General features: G+C 46.5%; 1 protein-coding gene and 1 pseudogene across 1 annotated transcript; one reads left to right on the top strand and one right to left on the bottom strand.

Moving 5' to 3' along the window:
* Nucleotides 1–8: 8 nt before the first annotated feature.
* LOC129500095 (syntaxin-12-like) lies at nucleotides 9–1,424 on the top strand (annotated as a pseudogene).
* Nucleotides 1,425–10,942: 9,518 nt separating this feature from the next.
* Nucleotides 10,943–14,548, bottom strand: SIGLEC14 (sialic acid binding Ig like lectin 14). Its single transcript, XM_055310223.1, is given in 7 exon segments — nucleotides 10,943–11,034; nucleotides 11,037–11,087; nucleotides 11,192–11,449; nucleotides 13,549–13,827; nucleotides 14,053–14,184; nucleotides 14,187–14,449; nucleotides 14,511–14,548. Coding segments are annotated over 7 exon segments (1,113 nt in total).
* Nucleotides 14,549–15,443: the final 895 nt, after the last annotated feature.

Below are 15,443 nucleotides of genomic sequence, written 5' to 3'. Positions count from 1 at the left end.
GCAGGAACATGGGTGTAGATCCCTCTGTCAGGGAAGGAAATGCCCTGAAGGAGGGGGTGAGGCCGAGGAAGCCCCAACAGGAAGCAGTGTGTGACAGAGCTGTGGTCACCATGGATGGGGAACTTGGGCAACAGGAGCCATGGTGGGTGGTGAGGTGGGGGCTGAGAAATTATTATGTCTCACCTCTGCATCTGACACAGCAGGTTAAAATACTGAGGCTGTATTGGGGATTTCCAAAGGAGGCTGGCATGCTTGTCCAGATGTAAGTCTGGACAGTGATTACCTTCCAAATGATGTTTAAATCAAGAGTGAGTTCAGCAAAGGGCCAGAGACACTAGAAAAGAGAAACAGGGAGTATGCAGGCAGCCTCAACTCCTTCCCCCAGCTCTTTCTCTTCCCAGTTCCCCATCAGTCTCTGTGTCCAGTCCAGGGGCTGCTTCGGGGAATGCCAGGCAAGGGCAGTAGGTCTTGGCTCTTCATCATGTCCTACAGTCCCTTAGACATGTACCAAACCTGTAGCCCTCTGAGCCTCAGCTCCAGGATTTCATCTAGACCCACTGCAACCACACGCAGCATATCTGCTGAGCCACGGCTCTATAAAGAATTTTTTTAAAGATTTTATTTATTTATTCATGAGAGACACAAAGAGAGACACAGCCAGAGGGAGAATCAGGCTCCCTGTGGAGGAGCCTGATGCAGGACTCAATCCCAGGACTCCAGGATCATGCCCTGAGCCAAAGGCAGACGCTCAACCACTGAGCCACCCAGGCGTCCCTGATAAAGAATTTGATGAGCCAACTAGGAAGTAAGCAGGACTCAAGCAACCAGAGGAAAATCTGCAACAGTTGCAATATTCCACAAATCAGCTGGCTGGGGAAACAAATGAATAACCCAGAACCTGAGAAAGATGGCCTCCTGAATGACTTCTCTGAGGCTGTGAAGGATTTCTAGGCTGTGTAGGGAACGGATCTGGAAAAGAAAAGAAGAGTATAGCCAGAGTGAGAGGTGAATCTCCTCTCTCTGCAGAGGAGAGGCAAAGAGAGAGCAGCTCCCCTTGTTTGATGGCCACAGGAGTGGGACCAGACACAGAGAGCCAGGAGAATGAGGTGGGTCATCATGGAGCAGGTACTGGAATTTATTAAAGAGTGAGAAAAGGCAATTTGGCAGCTGCATACTGACATTTTGGATGCCCTTCAGATGTTTAAAGATCTGGCCATGACGATCCATGACCAAGATGACCCAATTGACAGCATGCATAGAAAAGCCAATGTGGAAAGCTCAAAGGTGCTTGCAGACAGAGCCACTGGTCAGTTACAGCAAGCTGCTTTACTATCAGAAAAAAAAAATCTCACAAGAACATCTGTATTCTGGTGCTTCTCCTGTTTGTGATTACCGTAATCTTGGTACTTATCTGGCAAATTTGAGGCAATTGCCTCAGAGCTAGCTTTTGCAGAGCTGTTTTCAGAGGCCAGTGCTAATTGGAGTCTTGCCAGAACAAACATCACAGGAAGAGAGCACAGGAAGAGAGCCCACGTTGGGACTCGGGACTCAGGACTCATCCCTGGACTCCAGGAACACACCCTGGGCCTAAGGCGGTGCTAAACCGCTGAGTCACCCAGGCTGCCCAGGAAGCTTTTTATTTCCATTTAGCTGAGCACTTTTATGAAAGTGCTTGAAATCAACGCTTAATAATTTTTATCTCTTGAGATTTAATCGGCCAAGGACCAATCATGAAAAATGAAGCCATACTATGTGTTTCAGCAGAGGGAACTCATCATGAAGGATTTGTTATCCAGATGTTGGGAGGTGAATGGAGCCCTGCCTAGAAATCTTGGACCACTTTAAGTACCCAGCTTGAGGGGTTTTTGTTTGTTTGTTTGTTTGTTTGTTTTTAGTCTTTTTAAAGATTTTTTAAATTGAAATACTTTTGATATATAACATTAGTTTTTGGGACACCTGGGTGGCTCAAGTTTGAGCGTCTGCCTTTGGCTCAGAACATGATCCCAGGGTCTGGGAATCAAGTCCTGCATCGGGTTCCCTGTGAGGAGCCTGCTTCTCCCTCTGCCTATGTCTCTGCCTCCCTCTTTCTGTGTCTCTCATGAATGAATAAATAAAATATTTATTAAAAAACATTAGTTTTGAGTGTACAACACAGTGATTCAATATTTGTATATATTGGAAGATGATCACCACACTAAGTCTAGTCAACATCCATCACCATACATAGTTACACATTTTTCCTTGTGATGAGAACTTTTAAGATCTACTCCTTTAGCAACTTTCAAATATACAATACAGCATTATTAATTATGGTCATTATGCTGTGCATTATATCCCCAGGACTTATTTTACAGCTGGGAATTTGTACTCCTCCCCCAAGTTTTATTTATTTGTATTTTTAGTAATTTCTACACCCAACATGGGGCTTGAACTCATGACCCCAAGATCAAGAAGAGTTACATGTTCTTCGGACTGAGCCAGCCAGGTGCCCTGCAAGTTTCTACTTTATGACCTCCTTTATCCATTCTGCCCACCCCTGGCCTCTGGCAGCCAACAATGTGTTCTTTGTATCTATAAGTTTTTTGTTTTTTGTTTCTTGTTTTTTATATTTCACTTATAAATGAGATCACATAGTATTTGTCTTTCTCTGTCTGACTTATTTCACTTAGCATACTCCCCAGGAGGTCCATCTGTGTTGTCACAAATGGCAGGATTTCCTTATTTTTATGGCTGAAGGATATTCCATCGTGTATGTATAAACTGCATCTTCTTTATCCATTCATCTACGGATAGACACTTAAGTTGTTTCCAGTCTTGGCTACTTTAAATAATGCTGCAGTGAACACAAGGGTTCATATATCTTTTTGACTTAGTTCTTTCATTTCCTTCAGATATATACCAGAAGTGGTATTACTAGATCATATGGTAGTTCTATTTTTAATTTCTTGAGGAACTTCCATACTGCACTAATTTATACCCCTGGGATCCAGCCCTGCATTGAGCTCCTTGCTCAGCAGGGAGTCTGCTTCTCCCTCTCCCTCTGCCTCTCCTCTGGCTTGTGCTCTCACTATCTCACTCTCTCTCTCAAGTAGGTGAATAAAATCTTTTTTTTTAAATTAAAAATAAAAGATGCCATACGGTGGCCTGGATGCCTCAGACTGTTGGGCAGCTGGCTTTTGATTCTGGCTCGGGTCATGATCTCATGAATAAATTTAAAAAAAAAATAAAATCGTTTAAAAAACCCAATATTGTATTAATGTCAAGTGAATCTAAATTAATATGCAGAATCAGAGCAATATAATTACCCAATCCCCCTGGTGATTTTTGTGGAACTTGATAACCTCATTATAAAATTTATATTGAAGGGATGCCTAGCTGGCTCAAGGTAGAGCATGAGACTCTTGATCTCAGGGTTGTGAGGTTAAGCCCCACATTAGGTGCAGAGATTACTTAAAAATTTTTAAAATCAGGGACGCCTGGGTGGCTCAGAGGTTGAGCATCTGCCTTTGACTCAGGGCATGATCCTGAATTTATTTATTCATGAGAGACACACACACAGAGAGACAGAGACGCAGGCAGAGGGAGAATCTGGCTCCACAAGGGGAGCCTGATGCAGGACTTGATCCCATGACCTTGGGATCACACCCTGAGCCAAAGGCAGATGCTCAACCTCTGAGCCACCCAGGCGTCCCAAAAACTTTTAAAAATCTTTTAAAAATTTATATTGAGGTAGAAATTTCCAAGTGTACCCAGGGCAATTATGAAGAACAACACGCAAGGAGGGAATCTGGAAGATATCAGGATATGTTACAATGTTATAGAAAATAAGATGGTGTTGTACTGACACAGGGATAGACCAATAGACCCATAGAGCAAAATAGGGAAGCTAGAAGTAGTCCCTAACCACAGGAAACATCCTGTATAACAGAGGAGGAGATACAAAGAAGTGACAAAAAGATAGACTTTTCAATACTGTATGTGGGTAACTGGGGATCTAAATGCAGTCAAATGAAATTGGATCCCTAGCTCATATCAGGCCCCAAACCAAGTGCTGATGGATGGAAGACTTATTGTTTTATGAGAGATGGAACAATAGCAGTAATAAATCACCAGCCACTAGTGAGAGGAGAAATTTACAATGCATATAACCATCAGTGTCTGTAATATAAGAATTTCTACAAATTCATAAGAATAAGAAAATACAGACGGAAATGGGCTCCCATGAGCAGGTGCCTCATAAAAGTTAGCATACAATTAGCCAATAAATGAATGAAAAGCTACTCTACCTCATTAGCAACCAGAATTAAGATACTACCATAAGAGGACACTCATTGTACTCATACATGCTCCTCATTGGTAAATATTAAAGTATCTGAAAACACCAAATGTTGGGGCATCTGGGTGGCTCAGTTGGTTAAGCATCTGACTTTGGCTCAGGTTGTGATCTCAGGGTCCTGGGATTGAGCCCCACATCAGGATCTGAGCTCAGTAGAAAGTCTCCTTCTCCCTCTCCCTCTGCCTCTCTCCCCACTCGTTCTCTCTCAAATAAATAAATAAATAAATAAATAAATAAATAAATAATCTTTTTTTTTTAATAAATAAGAATCTTGTTTAAAAAATGAAAATACCAAGTGTTAGTGAAAGTGTGGAGTAATGGTTGTTGCAATATAAGTTGATATAAATGCTTTACGGGAGAATAGCATCTGCTAATAAACTGAGGAAGTGCTGAACCATGACCCGGCATTCCACCTGTAGAGTTATGTTCTAGAGCCATGCTGTCCAATATGGCAGCCTGTCACCATACGTGAATTGACCACTTGAAAGGTAGCTATAAGGATGTGTGCTGTAAATGGCTCTACAATGTGCCATAAGGGTGAGGCACACCAGTTCTGAAGGCTTAGTACAAGAAAAATGAATGTAAACAATCTATTCTGGTATTCTGAGACCAAATCCAATGTAGAGGTGGGGAAGAGTTTCCCCCCACCACGACTAACAAGCAGTTCTCAGACACCAGCACAGTGTCAGAGAATTCACTTCTGCTCAATTCTGACTTTCTCCCTGGAGATAGCATCAGATCCCATAGGTTAAGGGTTCGGTCCTACAAGCCTCCTTCCTATCCCCACAGTCCCCTTCATATGTCAGTTGCAAATCCAGGTTGTTACCTATACTTCTCACCAACTGGCTACAGATCAGAAGTTCCCAGGAACTCATCCTCAGATTTGATTAATTTGCTAGAGTGGCTCAGAGAACCCAGAGAAACATTTAACATTTAACTTGCTGGATTACTCGCTTATTACTGTACTCAGGTACAGCCAGACAGAAGAAATGCACAAGGCAAAGGTATGGAGAGAAGACGTGCAGCTTCCATGTTCTCTCCAGGCATGGCACTCTCCTGCACCTGCATGGATTCACCAACATGGCAGTTCTCTGAACTCAGTCCTCTTGGGTTTTGGGGTTTTTAAAAAAAGACTTTATTTATTTATCTTTTAAGTAACAAAGAGAGAGCATAGAGGGACAAGCCGACTCCCAGCTGAGCAGAGAGCCTGATGGTGGGCTCCATCCCAGCATCCCAGGATCATGACCTGAGCTGAAGGCAGGCACTTAACCGACTAAGCCACCCAAGTGCCCCATAGGTTTTTAAAAAAAGATTTTATTTCTTATTTGAGTGGAGGGAGGAGCGGGGGCGGGGGGGGAATGAGACTCTGAAGCAGAATCTGCTTGATCCCAGGGCCATGAGATCATGACCTGAGCAGAAACCAAGAGCCAGAGGCTCAACTGGCTGAGCCATCCAGGCACTCCCTGCTTACAGATGTTTAAAATAATTGTGAAATTATCTAAGTGTAAAAAAAAATTATCTAAGTGTATCCAAATATATCAGTTATATAAAACAGTACTGAGACCACTTCTATTTTACCATCTGCTTTCTGAGGATTAACTATGCTGGAAACAAAGTCTTCTAAAATTTGTTTCCTTTCTTTTTGTTTTTTAAGATTTTATTTATTTATTCATGAGAGTCACAGAGAGAGAGAGGCAGAGACATAGGCAGAGGGAGAAGCAGGCTCCCTGCAGGGAGCCCGATGCAGGACCGATCCCAGGACCCTGGGATCATGTCCTGAGCCAAAGGCAGACACTCAACCACTCAGCCACCGGCATCCCTAAAATTTGTTTCTTAATAAATAGAATAGGAAGATCAACTCAAAACCAAGTTAGAAACAAGCTACAAGATGCAATGAATAAACTTAAAAATAAGTTGAAAGCACTTAAGACATGGCTTCCCCAGGGATCCCTGGGTGGCGCAGCGGTTTGGCGCCTGCCTTTGGCCCGGGGCGCGATCCTGGAGACCCGGGATCGAGTCCCACGTCGGGCTCCCGGTGCATGGAGCCTGCTTCTCCCTCTGCCTGTGTCTCTGCCTCTCTCTCTCTCTCTGTGACTATCATAAATAAATAAATAAAAATTAAAAAAAAAAAAAAGACATGGCTTCCCCAAAGAGAGAAGATAAAAAATAAAATAAAATCCTGAAATAAATGTCACATTTGTCATTAAGACCCATTAAAAGAGTCCCTGGGTGGCTCAGCTGGTTAAGCATCTGCTTCGGCTCAGGTCATGATCCCAGTATCCTGGGATGCAGTCTCACTTGGAGCTCTGTATCCAGCCGTCATTGAACCCCACATCAGGCTCCACACTCAGTGGGGAGTCTGCTTGTCCCTCTCCCTCTTCCCCTCCCCCTGCTCATTCTCTGTCTCTCTCACACAAAGAAATAAAATAAAGTCTTTTAAAAAATAAATGTTCTATTTTGGTAAAGTAAACATAACACAAAAAAACCATTTTAGCTATTTTGATCATTTTAAAGTATACATTTCAATGGTATTAAGCACATTCACCCTGTTGTGCAACCATCACCATCATCCATTTCCAGAACTTTTCATCTTTCCAAATTGAAACTCTGTAAACAACGAACATAACTCTGTATCTCCCTTCCTCCTAGCCCCTGACAACCACTATTCTACTTTCTTTTTCTGTGACTTTGCTCCATGTACCTCATCTAAGTAGAATCATACAGCATTTGTTATTGTGTGTCTGGCTTATTTCCCTTATCATAGTATCCTCAAGGTTCACCCATGCTATAGCCTGTATTAGAATTTCCTTCCTTTTCACAATTGAATAATATTCCATTGTGTGTATACACCACATTTTGTTTATCCATTTATCTACTGATGGATACTTGGGCTGCTTCCAGCTTTTGTTGTTGAGAATGAAGTTGCTGTGAACATGGGTGCACAAAGATCTGTTGGAGTCCCTGCTTTCTGTTCATTTGGAGGTCTACCTAAAAGAGGAACCACTGGATGTGGTGAAATTAGGAGTTTCAAACATGAACATGAGGGTGGGAAAGTGAGTTCGTTTGGGTATTCTGGAGAACTCTTGAATACTATCCTCTGTAGCTGACTATATGCCAAATCATGATGAAGCCATTCCATATCTACCATGAAGAAAAGTGCTGGTCCTTCTTATTTTCATTGAAAAATCATATTGGGGCACCTGGGTGGCTCAGTCAGTTAAGCATCTGTCTTTGGCTCAGGTCATGATCCCGAGGTCCTGGGATCGAGGCCCACATCTGGCTCCCTGCTCAGTGGGGAGTCTGCTTCTCCTTCTGCCTCTGCTACTCCCCCTGCTTGTGCTCTCTCTCTCACTCTCTCACAAATAAATATATAAAATCTTTAAAAAAAAGAAAAGAAAATTCATATCAAAATCATAAGTAAAAGCCCCAAACTGGAAACAAATGCAGTCATTGTATTTTAGAATAAACAACTGGAAGGATGTTCACACATGGAATACTAATTAAAAGCAAAAACAAGACTTACAAATGGGTGACAGACACATGGAAAAGTGCTCAACATTGCTCAGCATCAAGGAAATACAAATCAGAACCACAGTGAGATACCACCTCACACTCTCACACTGCTGGTGGGAAGGCAAGCTGGTGCAGCCACTCTGGAGAACAGTATGGAGGCTCCTCAAAAAGTTGAAAATAGAGCTACCCTACAGCCCAACAATTGCACTACTGGGTACTACTTAAGCCAAAGATACAAATGTAGTGATTTGAAGGGGCACTTGCACCCCAGTGTTTATAGCAGCAATGTCCACAATAGTCAAACTAGGGAAAGATCCCAGATATCCATCAACAGATGAATGGATAAAAAAGAAGTGGTATATCTATACAATGGAATACTACTCAGCCATCAAAAAGTAAAATCTTGCCATTTGCAATGACATGGATGGAACTAGGGGATCTTATGCTTAGGGAAATAAGTGAGTTAGAGAAAGACAATTATCATATGATCTCACTCACATGTGGGTTTTAAGAAACAAAACAGAGGATCATAGGGGAAGGAAGGGAAAAATAAATAAGACAAAATCAGAGAGGGAGACAAACTGTAAAAGACTCTTAAATCATAGGAAAAAACAGGGTTGCTGGAGGGGAGGTGAGTGGGGGTATGGAGTAACTGGGTAGTGTAATGAGCACTGGGTGTTATATAAGACTGATGAATCATTGACCTCTACCTCTGAATAGTACACTATATGTTAATTCATTGAATTTAAATAAAATAAAAAAATAAAAGCAAAAACATACTGAAACCAAAAATGAATTTTTGATACGTGTAACAACATGGATAAATCTGAAAAATGTAAAACTGGAAGAAAGAAGTCAGACCCTAAAGAACATATAACATTTGAGGCCACTTACACAGTACACAAACCTGAGAGTACAGATCTGTATTTAAAAAAAAGAGGGATTCAGTACTTCTGTGACCATGTTGATTTGAAGGAGCCCAAAGAAAGCCCAATACTTTCAGCATGGCATTCAAGTTTCCAAATTTCTTTCTTTCTTTCTTTCTTTCTTTCTTTCTTTCTTTCTTTCTTTCTTTCTTTCTTCTTTCTTCTTTCTCTTTCTTTCTTTCTTTCTTTCTTTCTTTCTTTCTTTCTTTCTTTCATGTTTTACTTATTTATTTAACAGAGAGAGAGCACAAGTAGGGGGAGAGGCAGGCAGAAGGAGTGGGAGAAGGGAGCCTGACAAGGGGCTTGATCCCAGCACCCTGAGATCATGATCTGAACCAAAGGCAGACACTTAACCTACTGAGCCACCCAGGTCCTTCAAGTCTCCAAAATTTCTGACCTTGCCTTCTCTCCCGCCATGATCATGTCCATTGTGCTGCTGGTTCTTCCTGCCAAGTTATAGGTATAAGAGCGCTTCCTCTCATCTGCCAGCCTGTCTCCATCCTTGGCACATCTCCACTGGAGCTGCCTGCCCACTGCCCATCCCTCCTGCCTCAATGGTAGGTCCTGACCTCCAGGGGTAGGGGGAAAGAATCTGTGCATTGAACTTGGTGGTGGAAGCAAGGGTGTGCATATAGGTAAACATTCATCTAGTTGCATTCCTTAGATTTGGTTATTTAATCAATTTAAGTTAGGCTTTGAAACACAATAAACTGAAAGTCTGCTTTGGAACATGTTCAACAAAAAAGAATAGAAGATTAAGATATAATTTTGCTTGAGAAACTTCCACATGGGCATTAAATAGTAAAATCAATTTGTATGTTGCATTTTTTTAAAAAAATTATTTATTCATGAGAGACACAGAGAGAGAGAGAGGCAGAGACACAGGCAGAGGGAGAAGCAGGCTCCATGCACCGGGAGCCCAACGTGGGACTTGATCCCGGGACCCCAGGACCACGCTGTGGGTCAAAGGCAGGCACTAAACCACCGAGCCACCCAGAGATCCCCTGTATGTTGCATTTTTTTTGTTGCATTTTTAATAAAGCTTTCATTTGTAATTAAATGTGAGGGTTTATAGCGATTACTGGGAGGTAGGCGTCTTTCATCTGGGAAAGAAAAGCTGTACTCCTGACTTACCGTGCACTGATGTCTACACTGAGAGGGAGGTTTGGGAGACCAGAAACACAGGGGTTAAGCAGATAACTTCTGGGTCATGGGAAGTAAGCCCCCAACTCCCTTGGCAGGGGCAGGGCTGGGTATGGAGAGGAGGAGGGGCGAGAGAGGTGGGGTGGGCAGTACTGGAAAGGGGAGGCAGGTTAAACAGATGGAGTCTGGCATAGGCAGAAACAAGGGGCATCAGTGGGGGTGTGTATTAGTCAGATTTTTTATTTCCTGTATCTTAAAAAGCTTGCTGTCCGGGGAGAGACCACCCCTCCCAGGATCAGCCAGTTCTTCAAGATGGCAAAGTGCTCTGCCAGGAGCACATCTTTCACATCAAACCAACCAATCCCCAGCCAGGGTCCCACAAATACCCCCTTTTCTCTCTGTCTCTAACTTACACACTAGACCACCATCTCCCCTGCCCTAAATCACCCAGGACAGGGGCCAGACAACTAGAACCACCCCTCTGGGCCAAAGTCCCCCAGAATCACTCAAACTAGCTGATCCTGAACAACTCTCCAGGCCTTGCCTTTCCCACAGAAACCCTGTGGGAATGCTCCTGCAAGGCTTCCCCTGCACCTGCTTCTGCCTCCCATCCAGAACGTGGTGCTTACAGATCCCCTGTGGCCCTGCGTGGCCTGGCACGCCACATTTCCTCGGGAAACATAAGTAGTAACTTCTTCTGATGGTGTTGGCCAGGGCATGCCATCACTCATTCACTTCCCCAAATTAAACTCCCAGGGGTACAACTGAGAAGGTTTTGGTTGAGAGGTTCCAAAGAGAAGCTGGCTATGATGTCCCCATATCTGCCCCCTGGGCTCCAGGTCACTCCCGTCTTGAGAAGAAGGAAGCCTCTGTCAGTCCCTCCGCCTCACTCTCTGGGGCCTCCACACCTGCAGAACTGACACAGGTCTCCAATCAGAGAGCCGCCACCACTTTAATTCCAACTCTAGCAGGTGGGGGGGGGGGCAGGGGGACAGCTCAGCCCCGCCTGGAGTGCAGGGGCCCATCAGCAGACTTCCCTGGAGAGGGACAGGCCCATGCACCAGCTGAGGAGGAAGCCAGCCCCCATGAGGGCCCCTCTGATCAGGGTGAGGACCGGGGCCAGGAGCTCTCCTGTTCTTCAATCACACAGTTGCAGGAAGAGGGGCTTCCTGAAGAAGGGGGTACAGAGGATGAAGTTCTGTCCCCAAGCCCCAGGCCCTTCCACACTCCAAACACCTGATCAGGCTGTCCACCCCCAGAACCTTATTACAACTTTGCACAGAGAGGCTGAAGGAAATGTGCTAGAAGCCCAGTGGGTGCTGAGCCTGGCAGGTGAATTCCCCTTCATCTTCAAACCCTACATGGGGCAGCTCCAGGACCCCTGGTGCTGAGGATTGGGAGGGGCTCAGGGCTTTTCCTTCCCAGGACCAACTCAGCATGGCAGGGGGGCTGCTGTCAGCACTGCAGACCAGAGGCAGGTATTGGCCCTTCAAGACAGGCAGTGACAAGTGGTTGGTCAGGGTCTTCAGGACTGGGTAAGATATTTACCACTTTGAGGGTGGAACTGAGAGATCTGTCTCTTCCTCATCTTCCCACAGAGCCAGCAGTGAAAAGACAGGTCATGTGACAAGAGCTAAGAGGGTAGGCAAATCATGCCTGAAGGGGCAATGACCCTGGTGGTTGAGTCAGGCCACCAGAAGGAAGGGGGCTGGGACACCTGGGTGGCTCAGTGGTTGAGTGTCTGCCTTTGTGGCTCAGATATTGATTACTGGGTCCTGGGATTGAGTCCCACATCGGGGTCCCCACAGGGAGCCTCCTTCTCCCTCTGCCTATGTCTCAGCCTCTCTCTCTGTCTCTTATGAATAAATAAATAAAATCTTTAAAAAAAAAAAAAGAAGGAAGAGGGCTGCACTGAAGTGGGGAGGGTGAGTGGTGGGTGGGCAGCTCTGGCAGAGATGAGTCCAGAATGGAGACAGGCTGGCAGATGAGGAGAAGTGCTCTTGTACCTATAATTTGGCAGGGAGGACTGGGAGCACAAGAGACATGATCAGGGTGGGAGAGAAGGCAGGATCAGAAATTTTGGAGCTTTGAGTGCCAGGCTCAGGGCATTGGGCTTTGCCCTGAGGTTACTGAGAAGCAGCAGGGGATATGAATAGGGAAAATGCAGAATCATGCTGGGTCTAGAAAGATCATGCTGGGGCCAAGTGGGGACCTGTGCCAGAGAGAGTAAACAGGAGGCAAGGAGGCTGAGGAAGAGGCTGAGGCAATGGTCCAGGGTCCAGGATAAGATTGGAGCTGGGTCTGGGGCCAAAGGCAAGAAAAGAAATGATTTGGGAAACGAAGTTCTAGAGACTCACTGACTCATGGAGTGCAGCTGGTGAGAAGAGGAGTTATCTAGCCTCCTGTCCAGACCATCCCCTAAAGATAAGTAGCAGAAGCAGGGACAGTTGAGAGGCATGAGCAAGAGACAGCTACCTGTGCAGATCTGTGGCCGAATAGAAAGTTGTGGAAGACACAGGAGAGGGATGGGGGTCACAGGTGAAGGCTTGGGACAGGATGAGGAGGCCCAGCAAAGTGGGTGTCCAGGGTGGGGCTACAGGGAATGGGAAAGATCAGTGATGAAGGAGGGCAGATGGAAATTTAAGTGCAGGGAGCAGAACCCGGAGCAGTCAAAATCAGAGACAGAACAAGGTGGAAGGGTGGCTGCCAGGGGCTGGGTAGTCAGTGGGTGATGGGCACGGAGTTTCAGTTCTGCAAGATGGAGAGAGCTCTGCAGACCCACTGCACAACACTGTGAAAGCCCTCCACACCGCTGAGCTCTAGCCTTAAACATGGTGAAGACAGTAAGTGTTATGTTGTATCTGTCTTATTACAATTAAACAAACTCTAAAGCTAATGAAAAAAGGAAGGAGGTCAAAAGGTACCAACTTCCAGTTATAAAATCAGTAAGTCACGGAATGTAACGTGCAGCGCGGTGACTACAGTTAATCGCGCTGTGTTGTATACTTGAAAGTTGCTAAGGGGGTAGATCTTAGATGTTCTCATCACAAGAAAAAAAACTTTGTAACTGTGGTGAGGGGTGTTAAGTAGACTTATTGTGATGATCCGTTTTGCAATACACACAAATACCAAAACATGTTGTACACCTGAAACCAATACACTGGTATGTGTCGATTAGAACTCAATTAAAATAAAACATACATAACACACACAGGCTAGAGCAAAGAAGCAGCAGCAGCCAGAAGCAATCCTGGGTGCACCTGGGAGACACCGGTGAGGTGGGTAGGGGCAGGTACAGACCCGGGGGCTGAGGAGGGAGGGAGGGTTTCATCCCCAAGCCCTGAGCCCTGTGCTGGCAGACCCTGCTCCCATCACAGTCCCAGGGAATAGAGTGTCTTTCCTACCTGTGTAGTTTCCCTGAAAAAATGTGGGTGGTCATCAATTGTAGAGCGTCTGAGAATGAAAGATGTGATGAGGGGCAGGGTGGGCTTTTGCCCTTTACAGGAGCTCCTTAAGTGAAGGGATGGGGCTTTCCAGCTTCCCCCCAATCTCCTTCAGAAAAAAGATTCCAGGACTGACTTCTCCTTCCCCCACTGCCCTGAGGGATCCAGGCATCCCTCCAGCACTCACAGGACACATTGAGCCTGATGGTTCTCTCCACGGTGCTCTGAGCTCCTGGCAGGGACACACCACAGGTGAGGTTGCTGCCATGGTCCTGCAGCCTCAGGGTGAGGGTCAGCACTAAGGAGGACAGGGTCTGGGGGTCCAGCCGGTCCAGAGCACCCCCTACCCAGGAGAAGGTGAGAGGTCTTCCCCCTTTGCAGAATCCCGGCAGACTGCAGGTCAGCTTTTGGGGGAAGCCAGACTTCAGGGGCTCCAGAAAGTGGGTGTCTGGTTTCTGTGTCAGGGCTGAGGAGGAGAGAGGGAGGTGCCTGGGCCCTGGGCTAGTGGGTACCCAGAGTGTGACCCTGAGAGGGACCAGGGCCTCAGGGTACAAGCTGACCCCAGGCCCCCATATCTCTTCCCACCATCCTAACCCCCAGACCTGGAGCAGGGAATGTTCCAGTATCCTGTTCCTGTTCTAAGATGGGGGTTTCCAGGTCCCAGAGCCCTCTCCTGAGGCCACTGCCATACCTGCCACCTTCAGGGTCGGCTTCTTATCTCTGTAAGTATATCTCACATTCTCTCTCTCCACTCGGAATTGGTAGACTCCCTGGTCACTTGTCCTGGCCTCTCTGATTCTCAGGGAGCAGTTGCTGTCAAGGGGTTCCCGATGAGGTGGAATCAGTCCTGGGTCTCTGTCTTCACCTTTATCCTTCAGTTATTTGTAGCCACAGGCTGGGAATTGTATATGTTGTCCCGATCCCGGAACCAGTACATATATGGGATCCCAGGGGAAGACCACCAGCTCCAGGGGTAGGAGAAAGAGCAGGGCACATCTGCACACAGACCCTCCTGCACTGTTACTGATTCCTGCACTCGGAGCTCATACTGTGTATCCTCCTGCAGGGACCCTGGGGGGACACAAAGGCTCGGCGGTGGGTCCAGCCCACTCCCACCTGTGCCCAACCCCCTTTTCTTGGCCCACTTACCCCCCCCACAGCAGGGGCAGCAGCAGCAGGGGTAGCATGTCTGCAGCCACCAGGGCAAGAACATGGGTGTAGATCCCTCTGTCAGGGAAGGAAATGCCCTGAAGGAGGGGGTGAGGCCGAGGAAGCCCCAACAGGAAGCAGTGTGTGACAGAGCTGTGGTCACCATGGATGGGGAACTTGGGCAGCAGGGGCCATGGTAGGGGGGTGAGGTGAGGGCTAAATCATCCCATTTCACCTCTGTCATTTGCAGGTGGAGCCTGTGAGCTACTGAGATGGTGAGAGGCTTGTCTAGGGGGATAAGGCCCCAGAACTGCAGTCCTTTCTCATACACCTTAGGTTTTCTTTTCTTTTCTTATTTATTTTGGGGGGTGGCACAAGCAGAGGGAGGGGCTGAGGGAGAGAGAGAAGCAGACTCCCCAGTGAGTGGGGAGAAGGAGGTGGGGTTCTATCCCAGGAACCCGGGATCATGACCTGAGCTGAAGACAAATGCTAATGGACTGAGCCACTCAGGCACCCCTCCTCATGCACCATGTTTGCACAGGGAAGAGAACACTACCTGACCAGCTCCCTGGCATCAGAGCCTCTGGGCGCTGGAAGAGATCAGAAGCAAATGCATTATCACATGATGGAGCTCTAAGGAGAGGCTCCCAGGCTGAGGGGCCAGGTGGCAGGGTCTGCCCCTCTGTCAGAAGGTAAGTTCTCAGGGACAATTACATCAGGTAGACGTGACTTGGTCCACAGTAGTTACAAGAGATGTGGTTCCCACCAGTGACCCTGGGGCCTCCTGACTCCATGGGTTTGGGTCCCCCTTCCCACCACTGTGCTCATGCCAGGCAGCTTCAGACTCTGGCCTTGGTGTTGACGCAGTATTGACCTGAGAGTGGGGCACTTGGAAGGTAGTAGTGACCGGGCTTAGGACAGTGTCTGGCACTG

The sequence above is a fragment of the Nyctereutes procyonoides genome, unplaced genomic scaffold, assembly GCF_905146905.1.
Source record: "Nyctereutes procyonoides isolate TBG_1078 unplaced genomic scaffold, NYPRO_anot_genome, whole genome shotgun sequence".
Lineage (NCBI taxonomy): Eukaryota > Metazoa > Chordata > Mammalia > Carnivora > Canidae > Nyctereutes > Nyctereutes procyonoides.
The sequence above is the reverse complement of the archived record's forward strand: the minus strand, read 5'-3'. Positions and strand labels throughout refer to the sequence as shown.